At 38.7% G+C, this 17,904-nt stretch overlaps 1 protein-coding gene across 5 annotated transcripts in view; it reads left to right on the top strand.

The window, feature by feature from the left end:
* Positions 1-14,853, top strand: part of FRS2 (fibroblast growth factor receptor substrate 2) — a 60,174-nt gene extending 45,321 nt beyond the window's left edge. For all 5 annotated transcript variants that reach the window (XM_077775220.1, XM_077775216.1, XM_077775218.1 and 2 more), the window contains 5 exons: positions 5,231-5,322; positions 6,568-6,754; positions 7,584-7,742; positions 8,154-8,317; positions 9,678-14,853. In XM_077775220.1, the coding sequence (XP_077631346.1) occupies positions 5,257-5,322; positions 6,568-6,754; positions 7,584-7,742; positions 8,154-8,317; positions 9,678-10,628 (1,527 nt within the window). In that variant the 5' untranslated portion in view covers positions 5,231-5,256 and the 3' untranslated portion in view covers positions 10,629-14,853. The remainder of the gene's footprint in view (positions 1-5,230; positions 5,323-6,567; positions 6,755-7,583; positions 7,743-8,153; positions 8,318-9,677) is intronic.
* Positions 14,854-17,904: the final 3,051 nt, after the last annotated feature.

Here is a 17,904-nt window from a genome sequence, read left to right as displayed (position 1 = left end):
CTGCTGCAAAAACAGCGTGATCTTCTTTTCCAGCCTCTGCTGAGCTCTGAGTGCAGCCTACTTAATAATCCTGCTACCTTTCTTGGGTAGCCCCTTGGTGAATAATCCTACTGTTTTCAAGTCCCTCATTCTGCAAGCTTGCCCTCTATTTTACAGAGGCAATTTAGGATGACAGGTGTTGCCTGCTTCAGCTTTTCTGCTGTGTCCCACCCATTCTTACTCTCTTCCCTCTCTCCTCAGGACAAGGCGGTCCTACTTCTGTGGGCAGATTTCTCATTCTGGGCCCTGGAACGCCTTCCTCCCCAGTCTCCCCTTCTGTCTTGATGTCATGTAGCTCATTATTTCCCTTTGTTTTTTTCCTAAAATGTGTAACCTTTCTTGACCCACTCGTAATCTAGGTCATCTGAAAACAAATGACTCAAGCAGCATATTTTCTTTTGAAACCGTGTCTGTCTACGCTGTCACACTCCGCCCTTTCCTTTCTGAATCTTTTCTGGAAAGAGCAGTTTCTATTCTCTGGGGGGCTACTTCCTTATCTTCCTTTTGTTCACTTCAGTTTGGTTCTCCCGGTCTCCCATGGATGGAACCCTCCTTCTTGACACTTTCTTTTTTCAGTTTGTACGATTCTGATTTTTTGTCCTCCTTCACTTGCTTACCTCTACTCCAGTATTTCCACATTTGTATTCCTCAGAGTTTTAACTGCAGGCCACTCTTTATACTATCCTTGGGCAGTGTCTTCTGTTTTATAGCTTCAGATACTCTGTGTGTATCAATATTTTACCTCCTTCGTCAAATCTGTACTGAGGTATTTAACTCTCTGTGGCATATCTCCATTTGGTTGTGCTCTAGAATCTCAGCTTAATAGGTCTCAAACTGAACCAACCATCATCACTTCCGCTTGAAGACTACCATGGTTTTCTCTGTCTCAGGTAGTGGGACCAGCCCCCGTCATCTGCCACACTGGAAACTACCTCTTCCTTCCCGTATGCCTGGCCAGCCGCTCCGAGCTGCTGACTTGCTTTCCCAAATATTTTAAAAATTCATCTTTTTTGTCGCCCTACTACTACTGCTCTGGTTTTAGGTCTGTAGCATATTTCATTTTTCATTATTCTCTAACTGGTTTTTCTTCTCTGAATTGAACTGCCACTTAAATTTATTCTGCAGGTGAATGTATTTAAAATGAAGCCATGAACAGTTCGCTTTCCTGCTTCGAATTCTTGACTGGCTTTCCATCATGTGTAGGATAAAATCCATTCTACTTAGCATGGCACATGAGGCTTTTGTGTCACACGCTAGGCTTTTCATTAATGTTTGTTGTGCCGGACTGAAGCACTCAGTCTGGATAGAGTTTCTAAGTAGTTTGCACCACCACTCAAGTGTCCCTGACCACACGGGAGGTGCTGCCTGACCAGGTAGCCCATGAAGGTGGTAAGGAGAAGAATGATTTCCTAGGGGCGCCTAGCAGGCTTAGTTGGTAGAGCATGTGACCCTTGATCTCGGGGTTGTGGGCTTGAGCCCCACGTTGGGTGTGGAGAGTACTTAAAAATATATTTAAAAATCTTTAAAACAGAACAATAGCAACAACAAAGAAGTATGATTTTCTATTTCATTTGAGGAATAGTTTAAAAACATTCCTTTTAATGTTTTGAGGCAGAAGCCACGCTAGTAATCTTCTAGCTCTTTATATTCATGAGTCAGTGGTAAGGATAGATGTGTAATTTTAAAATGACCTTGTTTCTATCAATTACCCTCTCCTTTAAAAAAATGTTTTAACAATTCCTTTGCCTCTTTCTCATCCTATAATTTATTAGATATTTTCAGGCATACCTTGTTTTATTGTGCTTTGCGTTATTGTGCTTTTCAGATACTGTGATCTTTATGAATTGAAGATTTGTGGCACCCCTGCTTTGAACAGGTCTATCAATACCATTCTCCCAGGAGCATTTGCTCACTTTGTGTCTCTGTGTCACATTTTGGTAATTCTCACTATATTTAAAACTTTTTTATTATTGTATTTATTATGATGATCTGAGATCAGTGATTATGACTCACTGAGAGCTTAGATGATGGTTAGCATTTTTAGCAATAAAGTATTTTTTAATTAAAGTACATACATTGTTTTGTTAGACACACTACTATTGCACATTTAATAGACTATAACGTAGTATAAACATAACTTTTTTTTAAGGTTTATTTATTTATTTTGAGAGAGAAAGAGAAGGAACAAGGAGGGGAAGGGCAGAGAGAGAGAAGGAGACAGAATCCCAAACAGGCTCTGTGTCGTCAGTGCAGAGCCCAACTCAGGGCTCAGTCTCATAGACCATGAGATTGTGACCTGAGCCAAAATCAAGAGTGGGACGTATAATGGACTGAGCCACCCAGGTCTCATAAACATAACTTTTATATGCACTGGGAAACGAAAAAATCGATTTGACTTGCTTTATTGCAATACTTGCTTTTTTGCCGTGGTCTGGAACCAAACCTGCACTATCTCCAAGATATGCCTGTATTAATTTTTTCCATGTTTGTTTGTTTATTTCAAGAGACAGTAGGAGAAGAATAGAGAGGATGAGAGAATCCCAAGCAGGGTCCAAGCTGTCATTGCAGAGCCTGATGTGGGGCTCAATCTCACAAACCCTTGAGATCATGACCCGAACCAAAATTAAGTGTCAGGCACTTAACCTACTGAGACACCCAGGTGCCCCCAGCCGTATTAATTTTTAAAAGTTAAATATTTATGGACTGTGTAGTATGTCAGGAGATATGCTTACTGCTTAGAGAAAGCTCCTATCTTTAGGGAAATTACAGTGAAGTGAATGTTGAGACAGGTACACATTACAATAAAATATGATAAATGCCATGATAGAGTCAGGTCCGTTCGACAGTGAGGACACTGAGGACACGTAGCTAGTTGAAGTCCCAGATCCCTACCACATTTTTCAGAACACTTTATGTGGTTTGGCCCCTGCTCTTGGTACAGCCTGCCTGTATTCTAGTTGTATTGCACACCTCACTTTCTCCTGAATGCCGGATCACCTTTCATGCTCTTTCATGACCTTGACCTTTGTTTGGTAGTTGAGACTCTTATCTGTCTCAACTACCTATTTCTGTTTTGTGCCCAGCACACTGTTTCTGCTCATCCTTTTAATTAGCAGTTCAAATGCTGCTTCCTGCACTGTTAATCCTGAAAGTTATTTGCTCCCTTTACTGTGTCCACAGAACTCTTCTGAGATTCTAATATAAGGTTTAATCTTAATGCATTATCTATTTACATCTCTGTCTCTCCCTTTTAGACTCATGACTTTTCAGAAATACATATTGTGACTTAATCTTTTTTTTTTAAATATTTATTTGTTTTACTAATTTTCAGAGAAAGAGAGAGTGTGTGTGTGGGAGAGAGAGAGAGAATGAGAATATCCCAAGCAGGCTCCATGCTGTCAGCACAGATCTCGATGCAGGGCTCAAACTCACGAACCATGAGATCATGACCTGAGCTGAGATCAAGAATCGGATACTTAACCGACTGAGCCATTCAGATGCCCCTGTGACTTAATCATCTTTATGCCATGATATTTAGCTGACATATTACCTAGAGCAAACTACCAAATATGAGTCTTAACTTTACTATTTATCACTTCTTTTGGTTTGTACACTAATAGACTTTTTCATCTGCTTCATGCTTACACCTGCCAGCACTCTTTACCTTTGTTTAGTATAGTTCAGCTCATCAGAGACTTAGAGCCCCCACCTTGTATGTTGCTAGGTCATGTTAGGCAATGGGGAATGCAACACTGAATAAATAAGGTCTGCCCCTGTTGGAAAGGAGCTTGCAGTGGAGGGGATGATAGTGAAGTAAACAGTGTGAAAACGCCGTGATACTGGGAAGCCCAGGTTGCCCTGGGGGAGACATAACAAGTATAATTCTCCCAGTTGCTTGGAATCAACAAGGGCTCCCTGAAGCACTGCACTCTGATTGGATCCTGAGAAAGGAAAGGAGCTGCATGGGGGTGAGGGGGCGCGGGGGGTGACGAGTTGCTCTGGGGACTGTTGCTCTGCTTGAAGCAGAGACAAGGAGAGCTCAGACTAGATCCGTGGCTAGGGATGAGATAGTGAAGAACCTCACGTCATGCAGACGAGCTACGAATTTTTTTCCTGAAAATAGTGAAGAGAACTGAAGAATTTTAAACAGACTATATCAGATCTATGTTTTTGTATATTTAGTAGCTTTTTGTGCTTCCTTTCCTCCCACTTCTTCAAATATTATCACATTCATTTTGATTCTTTCCCTTGTTTGTAAGTGGTGTTTTGAATTTTACCATTGTTTGTTCATTTACAATGTTCTTGAACACTTAGGGTCACCTGTAACCTATTACCTCTAACCTTGTATGGGAAAGCAGGAAAACACAGACATGCTTTATTAGTTTTGCCAATATTCTCTCTGTTAAGTTACCGCTTGATTTTTGGGTTGTCTTTCTCTCTTAATGAACTGTTCCAAATTTGTTTTTGTGTTCTATTTACCAGTCAGCTTTGCCCTGATTAAATACATAAAGGATACTACAGTGAATAATAAGAATCAAAATACCTGCCAACCTAGAAGTCCAACAAACCTTTGGAAATTTATTAAAAGAGGGACATGACACTTCTGATAAACCAGAAAGGCCTAATTCCATAAATGACTTCACTTAAATAGTGTTACATATGAGATGAGACCTTAAGTTGTTTTTTTTAAAAGGTAATTTAAAAATAGGAAGACCCTTGCAAATTAAACTGGAAATTTGAGGTTTCTGCCTCATGAAACTATTCTCATTATCACTGAGCAAAATTAAGCAGCTGAATGTGTGAAATCTAGCTTAGCCCTATACCTTCTTGGGCTTAATTTTCCTCATCAAAATAACTCAGGACTTGTGTTAGATGATTTCTTTCTTTCTTTCTTTTTTTTTTTTAAGTTTATTTATTTTGAGAGAGAGAGAAAGAGTGCGAGTGGGGTAGGGGCAGAGTGCGAGGGAGCAAGAGATCCCAAGCAGGCTCCATACAGTCAGCGCAGAGTCCGACACAGGGGCTAGAACCCACAAGCCATGAGATCATCACCTGAACTGAAATCAAGAGTCAGGCACATAACCGAGTGAGCCACCTGGGTGCCCCTGTGTTAGATGATTTCTAAAGTCTTCTTCTGTTTTATGATTTTTGTATCCTACATTTAATAATTTTATCCAAATTATCTTTCATGTAGCGCTCACATGGTCTTCTGAAGAAGCCATGGGTAGCTGTTGTAGCTGTCCAGATAAAGACACTGTCCCAGATAACCATCGGAACAAGTTTAAGGTTAGTAAAACTGGTTGAGTTATATCTCTCACTTCCTAGTTTGATGTTCTTCTTTTTCTTCACTTAATATGTCTTACTTCCTTACTTTTATCTCTAGACCCTTTTACTTCTCTTTGTGTCCACTCTGCCTTTTCTTGTTTTAACAAATGATGACGATGTTCTTACTGACAGTGTGGAGTCCTCTTTTCTTTCCCTTTGGTCCTGAATATCCAATTAGCCATACAGTTCTAGAAATACTTTTTAAAATGCCATTTTATAGGTGCCTCTTCAGTCTGGCCACCACATCCCTTCATGCCTGGATACTTTCTTAGCTGGACTCTACCCTTGAGTCAGTTCACCTCTGTGACCATCCTGCAGTTGACATCAGATTGATCTTACTCTTTCATCATTCTAAAACTTCTATGGTGTTCTGTTACCTAGAGCATATATGTTCCATTTCTAACCTAATCACAGCCATTTAGTGTCTCTCATGGTCTGACCTCAGGTTGTTATAAGTCATAGCCTCTGGATCACAAACGTAGGGTGTAAGTTGAAACCCTGTGGCTTTGTAGCTTTGTGACCTTGGGCAGGTTTGTTCCGTTTGTGTACAATACAGTGGAAAAAATAGTATTCCCTGCAGTTTAGGATTGTTACGAGGATTAAATGGGAGAAATATGTGCATAGTGCTCTGCCTGCCCCGGGAATATAGACCGTTCTCTCAAAGTGTTACCTATTCCTCATAGTCTCTGGCCATTTTCAGAAACTCACTAGCGCAAGGCTTTCCCTTCCATGAACTCTGTGCCAGTCCTGTCTTGGTCTCTCTGAAACATATTTTCCTTGTCTGTGCCGTAGCACTTGCATCTTCAGGATATGCCCTACAGCCCCTGACCCACCAGCTCTCTCCTGAGGCCCAGCTGAAGTCCCTTCCTCTTTGGTGAAGGCTTCTCCAGCAACCCTAGGCCACAGTTGCTGCCTTTTACAACCTCTGTTGCATCCATTTGTCAACTACTCATATACAGCTTTGTGTTGTTGACTTAGTGTTTTATATCTTCTCACTGGAAATGAGTTGCTTGTGGCTAAAAGCAGATCTTACACTGCTACATAGGCCATGGCCTAAATACACATTGATTGATGAATGAGCTAACAAAGGAGCGAATAACTGAACCAATCAACAGCAGTGCATTTTGTTGACAAATTGGTGAAATGTGTGTATGGCCATCAAATGGGTGCCTCAGATTAGCACTAATTGAGCTTTCTTTTTTTTAGGTCATTAATGTGGATGATGATGGGAATGAGTTAGGTTCTGGCATTATGGAACTTACAGACACAGAACTGATTTTATATACTCGCAAACGTGATTCGGTAAAATGGCACTACCTCTGCCTGCGGCGCTATGGCTACGATTCAAATCTCTTCTCTTTTGAAAGTGGTCGAAGGTGTCAAACTGGACAAGGTAGGTAGAGCTTTTAACTTTTTCTACAAACATTTTCACATTTGAAAATTGTTCTTTTATTTATCCTACATACAACGTTTTAATTAATGCTTTACTTTTCTCCTGATAGAAAAGAAATTCCCCAAATAAGGGGATTGTTCAGAAAAAGAGATATAATACGTTATGTATTCATTGATTGGGCATTTATTTATTAAGCACATTCTGTATGTCCAGGATTTTGACTTATATTATTAACTTTAAGATTTTCTGCATATGATTAGTTCCAGTAAATTGACTCTGTTCCTTTACTGTTATAACTTTTTGGGGAAAGAACCTAAACTTTGGAGTCCAACAGAACATGGTTTGGTTTTTTGCGACCGATTGCTTGAAAAGGGCTTGGGCGAGTTACACGATTTCCATCGCACATCAGATTCCTCCTCTATTAGGGACAAATTCCAATGCCTGCCTTATAGAATTATTGTAATAATTAAACAAGGGAAGGATTGTAAAACACCGAGCAAGGGACAGTCAAATGGTAAAGGATCACCTTGGTAATGGTGATTTGGGCTCCCCCTGCTGTTAAGAAACAATCTAAAGTAAGTGTTCAATTCTTGTTTTTGCCTGCCTTGTTTTGGGCCATTTCCCTTAGACATATGAAAATTATTCTGTGAATTTCCTTTTGGGCTTATGTTTAGAAACAGAGAATGTTATTTATCAGACATTTATTTAAAAGGCCTTTCTTGCTGTCAGTGAATAGAATACTTACTTTACCATTTTGTTCTTTGATAGGTACTCCTGCATCTTTTTTAAAGTTGTGGCTACTATTTTTCCCTTTTTTTTATGTTTGTAGGAATCTTTGCCTTTAAGTGTGCTCGTGCAGAAGAATTATTTAACATGTTGCAAGAGATTATGCAAAACAATAGTATAAATGTGGTGGAAGAGCCAGTTGTAGAAAGGAATAATCATCAGACAGAGTTGGAAGTCCCCAGAACGCCTCGAACACCTACAAGTAAGTACCCATTTTCTCTTTTATATTTTGAATAACAGACATTTTTAAACTATGGATTATGGATATATAATCTGTAACATGTTAGAAATCACCATTAGCTAACATAAGTCTAATGGTCATCAGTTTTAAAAGACTGTTATGTCTATAATTATAAACATTTTTAGTATTTTAGTTAGGAAAACATTAAAAGTTCCATGTTATCTAAAATGTGAATGGAAAGTTGGAGTGGATGGGTGTGTTGTTTATGCTCTGCTGTTTGTGTTGTTTCTGCTGTGTCTTACCAGAAACACCTTGCTTAATTCTCTCCGTGCCTGTTCGGTTCTCACTCATTTTTATTCTCTCTGTCCTGCCTCCCCCCGCCCCGCCCCCTATATCCTGCTTTTCTTCTTAAACCAATAAACAAAAACTCAGCTCCAGGGTTTGCTGCTCAGAATTTACCTAATGGATATCCCCGATATCCCTCATTTGGAGATGCTTCCTCCCATCCTTCAAGCAGACATCCTTCTGTGGGAAGCGCACGCCTGCCTTCAGTAGGTGAAGAATCTACACATCCTTTGCTCGTGGCCGAGGAGCAAGTAAGCATGAGCTGCTGTCTGACAGGATGATAGCCTGTGTGGGGTTAAAGCGATGCTGTGTGGGCTAATACTTGAAAATTTTAGTCAGTTTGAATTGTAGCTATACTGTTCGTGTGCGACTTTTGTGATTAAGAATCAGAGGAAACAGCATATATTTTCTGACATAGGCCAAATATGTGTAGGTGTGGAGAGAAACATAGCATCACGGTAGTTTGCAGGCTCACAGGAGAGGTGTGTCTAAGGATAGAGGCAAATTATAACAGTTCCTGTTAAATAATCACCGATGCTTTTGGAATTTATACTGTTTTTTACATTAGTGGACTACTAGCAGAAAGGTGGATTTTGTTGTCAAGGTTTTTAGGAAGCTGTTTGATATCCCAGAGTATTCTCTTTCATTTGAGAAATGAAGTATTTGGTTGAACACTGACTCTATATTAATTAGTTATACTTATCCTTTGTAAACCATATGGTCACATATCATTAAGAAATACTTCCTGTTTTAAAATCTATTTCTTCATGTTCTTTACAAAGTAAATAAATTCATAAATTATTTACTATAATTAGACTTCCCTCAGTTTTGCATTTTATTTTTGAGTTTTTCAAATCTATGTATAGTCTCCCAAATGTTTTTATATTGTTCCCTCACAATACCATTGACCTTTTCTAAATAGTGACGATTTCTTAGCAGGTGGTATTTATTTTATACCTATGCATTTTACAGTACTCTTATTAAATCCAGTAAGGTTTATCTCTTTATATAGTCACAGCATCTGTAAACCAGGATAAATTTGTTGTCTCTTTTTAATACTTGTTATTCCATATTCTTTTTTTTTTTTTTAAGTTTATTTATTTATTTTGAGAGAGAGTGTGTACATACCCGTGGAGAGGGGCAGAGAGAGAGAGAATCCCAGGCAGGCTGTGTCCCATCAGCAGGGAGCCCAAAGAGAGGCTCAAACCCATGAACCACGAGATCGTGACCTGAACCTGAGTCAGATGCTTAGCCAACTGAGCCACCCAGGCACCATTATTCCTTGTTCCTGAGTCACGTTTTAGTGTATTGATGAGAATTTCTAAAACATCAGAATGATAATCCCAATTTGTTCCTGATTTTTTTAAACAGAATGCTTCTCATGTATCAAGTACACTGTAATGTGTTATTTTAGAGAATTCTTTTATGAAGTGAGGAAAATGTTTCTACATTCCTCCCCTCTCCTCACCTTTTTATTAGTGAAAAATGAATATGAAAGCTTTGAAGGAAGAGTATATCGAGAAAGTTAAGTGATAAAATTAACTGATACAGTCACCGTTTTTTGTTTCTGTTTTAAGCAAGTTATTGATTCACTTTCCTGTTTTGTTTTAGGTCCATACCTATGTCAACACTACAGGAGTGCAGGAAGAGCGGAAAAATCGCACAAGTGTGCATGTCCCGTTGGAGGCTAGGATTTCTAACGCTGAAAGCAACACACCAAAAGAAGAACCAAGTAGTATTGAGGACAGGGACCCTCAGATTCTTCTTGAACCCGAAGGAGTCAAATTTGTCTTAGGACCAACCCCTGTTCAAAAGCAGTTAATGGAAAAAGAGAAACTGGAGCAGCTTGGAAGAGACCAAGTCAGTGGGAGTGGTGCAAATAGCACGGAATGGGACACTGGGTATGACAGCGATGAGCGCAGAGAGGCACCCTCTGTGAACAAACTGGTGTATGAAAATATAAATGGGTTATCTATCCCCAGTGCCTCAGGGGTCAGGAGAGGTCGTCTGACATCCAGCAGTACCTCAGATACCCAGAATATCAACAACTCAGCTCAGAGAAGAACTGCATTACTAAACTATGAAAATTTACCATCTTTGCCTCCTGTTTGGGAAGCCCGCAAGCTAAGTAGGGATGAAGATGACAATTTAGGACCAAAGACCCCATCTCTAAACGGCTACCATAATAACCTAGATCCAATGCATAACTATGTAAATACGGAGAATGTAACAGTGCCGGCAAGTGCTCACAAAATCGAATATTCAAGGCGTCGGGACTGTACGCCGACGGTCTTTAACTTCGATATCAGGCGCCCAAGTTTAGAACACAGGCAGCTCAATTACATACAGGTCGACTTGGAAGGTGGCAGTGACTCTGACAACCCTCAGACTCCAAAAACGCCTACCACGCCCCTTCCACAGACCCCTACCAGGCGCACAGAGCTGTATGCTGTGATCGACATCGAAAGAACTGCTGCTATGTCAAGTTTGCAGAAAGCACTGCCACGAGACGATGGCACATCTAGGAAGACTAGACATAATAGTACTGATCTGCCCATGTGAGCCGGGAAAGCATTACCTTGTTTGCACCTTTGTGAAGTTTTAAAAAATGAAGATGCGAGTGCTTCATTTTCATTTCTAAACACTAACTCCTTTTATAGACTGATAAGATTTTTTTTCTGAATATTTCCTGTGCTTCTTTAACTAAAGGGAATTAATGTAGAGCAGGTACTCCTTAAAGAACACTCATTTCAGTATCTACTACTCATTTCTGTCCAGCAGCATTCCCATTTTCACAGTGCCTATTTAAAATGAGAGTTGAAGTGAGTGACATGCTGGTTGATTTGTATCAATATCTCGGACGTCCGCATATCATTCATGTCTAAGTCATGGTTGGCGTTTAAGATATTTTATAAAGCCTCTTGATAATGTGCATTGTTAACAGATAACTCTAGGCTTTGAAAGTAATATTTGTAGATTCACTATTCATGGTATATGGCCTCCAGCATGTAACATGAGGAATCCTTTATTTCATTAATTGTAGGCTTTTTGACTTGAGCCAAAACATATGTAAAGGAAATAGAAGTACCACACCTCCTTAGACCAGTCAGTTCCTTTTCCTTCTGCGTTACTAGAAAGAGTCCTATGTCTGTGAATGTGGTTTGCTCTTGGTGTGTCGAAGGGCAGGAAGGAGTCAAGATTTTCTGTTCACTCATCTCATGATGTCATTTGAAGGGCATGCCCAGATATCTTAATGAGAATTCCACTAGACTCAAGAATCAGTCTCAGGTCACTTTACCCAAAAACATTTGGAAATCTGAACCACAATCTCTTGAAATTTTCTCTCCTATAGATAATTAACCATAACATTGTTTTCTGGAGGCATCTGTGCCATTAGGTTGCCATTTACCTTCAGTTTTTTCCTTTGGTGTTTGGGATGTCTTATTTTGTTGCTTAATGTTTCTTTCAATTTAAGATGTTTGAGTTTGTATATAGTTTTGAAATTGGATTATGTGTTCGTTGTTTAGTTTTCATTTTTGTCAAATTGTGGTTTTGAAGGTTCATTTGGAACTTACTGTTATTCTATAACAGGGTTGCCCTTGTCCAGTATTTATTTATATGCTGTTTACTTTTCAAGTTGATAAAAACGTTCGCTCAATTTGAAATTTCCCTTGCGTCCATCGGTGATCTCTTTAGCAGCAGAGACAATAAGGAAGCTACTTCTAACATGCAGAGCTCCCTAACGGTACTGTTTTTTCCGCGGGCGCTCCCCCGGCACTTTAGCAGTGATTCCCTTGTGACACGGCTGCTGCGGCTGTGCTCTGCCCACCGTAGTGCTCCTCGGCTCTGCTGTCCTTTCTCACAGCGGGGTCTTTGATTATCCCTCAATTTCAGTAGAGTGTTAGCATTGTTGCCAGCATAGCAGGTACAGTGGAAGTCTTCTAGCAATGAGATTGTGTCATAATTTAGGATTCGAGCTGAACTGAAGTTTATATAAACTGATGAGAGTTCACATGCCTAACTCTTAGAAAATCAAGAATGTTCCAGTTTCTCAAACACTAGAGAAGACCAGAGAACGTAGCATAGGAAGGTTAGGTTACTGTTTTCTCTGAACACGAGGACGTTTGAGATCATGGTTTGGATCTATCTATCCGATGTAACTAAGGTTAATTTAGCATGAAAGGGTTTCAGTCATATAGCACCCAGCCTGATCAGTAAATAACCTAATTATAGGACAGTGACTGGATTAGCAGAATAATAGAGTGGGACCATTATAAAGAAAATAAATTATTAAAGGTGTCTTTATTATTTTCAGTGCCATCGGTTCATGTGCATAGCAGAATTTTCTTCTTTTCTTCTCTGTGAACTTGGTGCTTACTAAAGTGTTCACTGTTCTCTAAAAAGAGAACAGCAGTATAGGTGTGCAGTTTCCATTTTTAATATATTGTTCCATTTACGCTTTCTTCTGAGTAGATTGCTATTCGTGCCAAATTTATGTGATGGTTTTTGTAACGAGGAATACGAATAATAATGGAACCAGTACACGCGGTTTTCTCCAAAACAAGCAGTCAAGACAGAGCCTCCAAATGAAAGGGCTGACCTATTGATTTCATTTTGGAGGTTGGATACTTTATTTTCTCTCTTTTCCTCATCATTTTCCTTTTCCTTCCAGATTCTAATTAGCCTTTATATATTTTAGGTAGCTCCAATATAATCATTGCAGTTTATGCTTTAAATACTGTGTGCTTTAAAAATGAAAATGGGACCAATTTGTCTGCTAAGAATTTGATTTTAGGTACTATGAGTATTAGGACGATGTATACAATATACAACTGGTGTTTATTTCTAGATGTCTCTGGAAATCACCCGTGTTCCTATTTAATAAAAGTAATGTGGAACACTACTTGTGGAACACTACTTGTCCTTTGCAGTAGTCTAGCCATGGGCATTAAGCTCTGTCCTGGGAGAATGTACCAGTTACTAGGTACATTTTAGAATGATGAAATATTTTATGGGGATATTATTGTGGCCGTACGTTTCAGATTTTCTGAGACAGACCTAATTTTAGCTACTCTGTTCTTTGATAGACCATATGATCCCACTTTTTGGTTTTGGAAATATAATCATTGTTTATATGCTCTTCCCCTGATAGAGTCCTCTTTCATCCATTCAGGCGGTAACAGCTTTTTTTCCCAGATCAGGGGTTGGAAACTGATATGGGTATTACCTGTGTTTTTTCTTCATGTGTTTTATTTCCCAATTTCATCTTCTTTTAAAAATGAAAATATGGTGCCTTCCCTCCCTCCAGGAAGATTGGCAAATAGTTCCTTTTATTTACTGCTGCTGTGGAGTGATGAGATATGCACTTTACTCTTGAAGACTCAGCAAAAAGCTTTTCACTTCCCAGTATATCCAGAATAGATCACATTTGGGACTTATGAAAATTTGCCAAGCAATCTTTGTTTTTATAGATATTAATGTTGACCCCACAGTTCAATGTTATAAGTCAAGCTAGTGTTTGTTTATTCCTCCTCCCCCTCCCCCCTCAAAAAAAATCTGTGGCACAACATATAAAAATGTACCTCAATAATGTTCTATTAAAAATGGGACAGGGGCCTTATGTTTTCATAATTTCCCAATAATGTGCCACCGTATTTTTGCCTCAAGGTAAAGGTTTTAACAAGCTAAAAAGTACTTCCCACTTCCCCCTGTGCAGTTCTTAACCTGTAATACCCAATTGTTTTGTGCAATGTGTAGTGTGTGTGTGTACATATATATATATGTGTATATGTATGTATACTTCTATATACATACATATATATGTATCTCCTTGAAATAGACATACCATCAAAGACAACATTCAGAAGTAACTGATGTATTGGCATCTTACTCATATTTCTGATATGTGAGGTATATGGTACTAATTACCCTTTCTCTGATTTTTGCCAAATTTGAATAAAGGCATTGGTACGAAATTACAGATTGTATAGAAAATGTTTTTGGCTTGAAAAATTAACAAATATTCTACGACATACCACAATATACTCTGCCCAAACCAGCACCCTATCTATTCTGTTCTTTACATCCCTATTCCCCATTCCTATTTCCTCATTTTTTGGGGGTATAACACAATTCTTTTGTAGCATTGGTACAGTTGCAATTCTATGACAATTGGACAACAATAGCATGGAAACGGACTGGTATTAATAGTACAGTAGTCACCGGTGTGCCACATTTGCATTGGTAAATGCAAAATATACATTTTATAAAGGAAAAATTTTTGTGTTATGTTTTTATTTTCATTACATTGTATAATATTGTAAGATTATTGTATGTCCTAATTTGCATTATAAATGTTTTTTTCCTACGTAAAGGCATAAATATAGCAACTTTGTATAAAGGTAGCTTATTAGATTTTTAATTTTTTCTTTTATAAAAAATTGTCTAACAGTGGGACTACCATTGCCAAATTGTATATGAAATAGGAATTTTATCCCCTATGGTTAATTTCTTTTATAAACATTCCATATTTCTCTAATAAAAGACATAAGTGATACTGTACTATGCATAAATTGTATATTAATGCTGTTTCATAGCAGCATTTTAAATTTTGGTTTGCATTTTTAATATTGGCAAAATTTACCACTGTTGATTAAAACCTTGTTATATACATGTAACAACATCTTTTGCCCTTTTTCCCTTCCCACCCTTTGTTCTCTGTTTTTCCCTATCAGTGCCAACTTCATACATTTTGTAGCATGGCAATAAAATATAACTTTTACACTGAGGCCAAGTGTGGCTTTTTGGAGGACGTGGAGCTGGGAGGATTGCCCTCTAGTTGTTCTTTGCATATGACTTTTTGCCATATAAACCATATCTCCAGGCATGAGAAGTTCTTTCATATATGATGTAAACATGCTTTTAAGGACAAGTGTGAATGTGCTTTTAAGCTTAATTTTTGTCATAACAAATAAGAACTAATTTTTTATCTTTGGAAAAGTCAGAGTTCTTGAAGTACAATCAAACCTTTATTAACTGGAGTACTTAAAGAATAAGCTAATTGAATTTAGTTCAACAAGGGCTAAGCAACACGTTTTTAAAATCCTTATTTATTGTAGAGTATTAGTATTCTGTCCTAAAAATTATATGTAAAATATGGTTTAATCGTAGATGATTTAGGATCTTGCAATGCCTTACTGTTGTCATTCGGGCATAAATTTCCATAATGAGGTACTCGAGTTGATACTGGAAGCTGAGCTGACTATACACTGACCTTAAGCATTCATGAAAAACTGCTTTGTTGAATAAAATCTGATCGGAGTTCTTATGGTTACTTTCCCTTATTGCCGAAAGTAGATTGCAATAAAACCCCAATAAAAGTTTGGTTGAATACCAATTTAAAGTTTTCCTGTATTTATATTTCACGCATTTTAAAAGACTTTATGATAAGAGGTTTTCTTAGTCTTGTATCAGTGCCTGCATTTTCAAAGTGAACATATAATGGGTTAAGGATCACGTTTCATCAGAGAAATGAAATTGTAAGTATTTGACAGACTTTCACAGTTTTCTCTATGTGGTCATTCAAACTAGGAGTTCTCAGCTTTGGAACTGCAAACCTATTTTTAGTCAGTAGTGTGCCAGTGCAAGGCCTATTTGGGTACAGTTCAAGATGGAGATCATTTAAACAATGAAGGGCATAGACAAGTCCACAAATGATTGGCTGTTTACTATGTGCTAGGCACTCTGGGACTCATAAACTGGTTAAGATGTGGCAGAGACTGCATCTTGGAAAATTTGGGCATTCATCCTCAGAAGTTAAAAGCTTCTTTGGATTATTTCTGTATTTTTCCTTTGAGTTCCTTTAATGAATGAGCATGAACAGGCCCTATGCTACTAATAAAGACAGCAAGCAGGCTTTGTGTTCTTCAAAGAATTGTAGTTTAGAATAGCCCTTCCAGTGGGGGCAATGTCCATCCTCCCCCTGCAGAGAACTAAGCCCTAAGACAATTTGTATATAATAAGTTCTCTCTGATAACTCTAGAATGGCACTAACTATATACCTTAGGAGAATTGAAAAAATTGTCACGCCAGTTCCTAGTATAAGTGGTATGATAATGGCACACACAAAGGAAGGGCATCAAACTCAGTCTAAAAATGGAGATTTTCAAGAAAAGCCTAGAAGTAGTAATCCCTAAGGATTTTGATGAGAGTCGTCAGAGATTTATAGGAGAGAGAAAGGATGTCTTAGGGAGAAGGAATGACATGTGCAAAGACATACACAAAGATCATGATTGTTCAATGTTGGCAGGGGTTCCGCATGACTTGAGCATAGGTTGCAAAGGAAGGATGAGAGAGAGAAGGAAGAAGTGAGAGCACGTAGGTGTAGAATGCTTAGGAATTTTTGTGTTAATGAAAATGAGGTGAGAATTTGGAGGATGTTAAACATTGGAGAAACAATAGTTGAGAAAGACTACTCTGACATCAACATGGAGGAACATTGGAGGGCGTGACATTGTAATAAAGCAGGGAGACTGATTCAGAGCCTCTTACAAAAATGGAAGTAAAACTGGATGAATGACTCTTCAAAGGCATTGTTGAAAGTGTGTAGGTTAGCTCTTGCTGTGTGACGAGACACCCTAAGACATAGTGGCTTAAAGCAACAAATCATGTTATTTCTCCCATTGCTATAGAAGAGGGTGGGCAGACCTATGGAACCCATCCAAAGTTACAAAACTAGTAAACAGAAGAGTTGAAATCCAAACCCTTGCAGCCTAATTCCAGAAGATGAGTGTTTAACAACTGGGGAACAAGGGTGATATGTCAAAACACATGCAATGGGGAAAGGACAAATCGCTGAGAGGACCCTCATATGGAGGGTCTCCTCCTGGCCGTCTCTGGCCTAGCACCACAGGGGGCAAGGCCTGCCTCCCACACCCCATCCAAATGCCTCTCCGCCTGTTATGCCCCCAACTTCTCTAAAGCCCAGGAGGGAGGGGGCATTGGTTTTTCAGTCACCCATAGTCTCAGGCTTAGATAAATCTTGGGCCTGCCAGAGGACATAGTATTTCCAAGTAAGTGATTTTGCCCACAATAAAAACAGCCTTTTTTAACATTGTGCGGGCATCTCAGCTTCTCATTATTGTGATTATTTTCATTCCAGTATATGATCTGGGATCTGCCCATTAAAGTGCATTTCTTGAAAGAAGAGTAAGTTTTCAAAAAAAATCCTCCTGGTAGATTTAAAATAACAATTTGAGCAGTCTGGACACCCGTTTTCATGATGGACCTTGAGCATAGTGTAAACCAGGGCCAGCAAACTCTGTAAAAGATTAAATAGTGACTGTTTTAGGCTTTATGGGCTAGACAGTCTGTCACAACCACTCTGCCAGTGTGTAATTCTGTATCACATTGTGCAGTATAAAAATGAATGGGTAGGGGCACCTGGCTGGTTCACTCGGAAGAGCATGCAACCCTTGACTTTGGGGTTGTGAGTTCGAGCCCCACATTGGGTGTAGAGATTACTAGAAAAATAAACTTTAAAAATACGTATTATTTAAAAAATGGATATGTCCGTGTTACACCAAGCGTTATGGACACCAAAATATAAGTTTCATATAATCTTACTTAGTGTATCATGAAATACTCATTTTTTTTACCCCAACCATTTAAGTATGTAAAACTCAATCTTAACTCTGGCCATAAAAAAGCCAGGTGGCTGGTTGGATTTGGTTCCCTCCCCAATGTAACCTAACCCTCTTAAATCTGAAAGGTGAAAACTTAAAAATTGAAGAAAACATCTATCAATGTTAACAAGCTTGCTAAGTGATAGGAGAAAAGG

This window comes from Crocuta crocuta, unplaced genomic scaffold (genome assembly GCF_008692635.1).
Source record: "Crocuta crocuta isolate KB4526 unplaced genomic scaffold, BGI_CrCroc_1.0 scaffold97, whole genome shotgun sequence".
In the NCBI taxonomy this organism is placed as follows: domain Eukaryota; kingdom Metazoa; phylum Chordata; class Mammalia; order Carnivora; family Hyaenidae; genus Crocuta; species Crocuta crocuta.
This window is presented reverse-complemented; position numbering and strand designations above follow the sequence as displayed.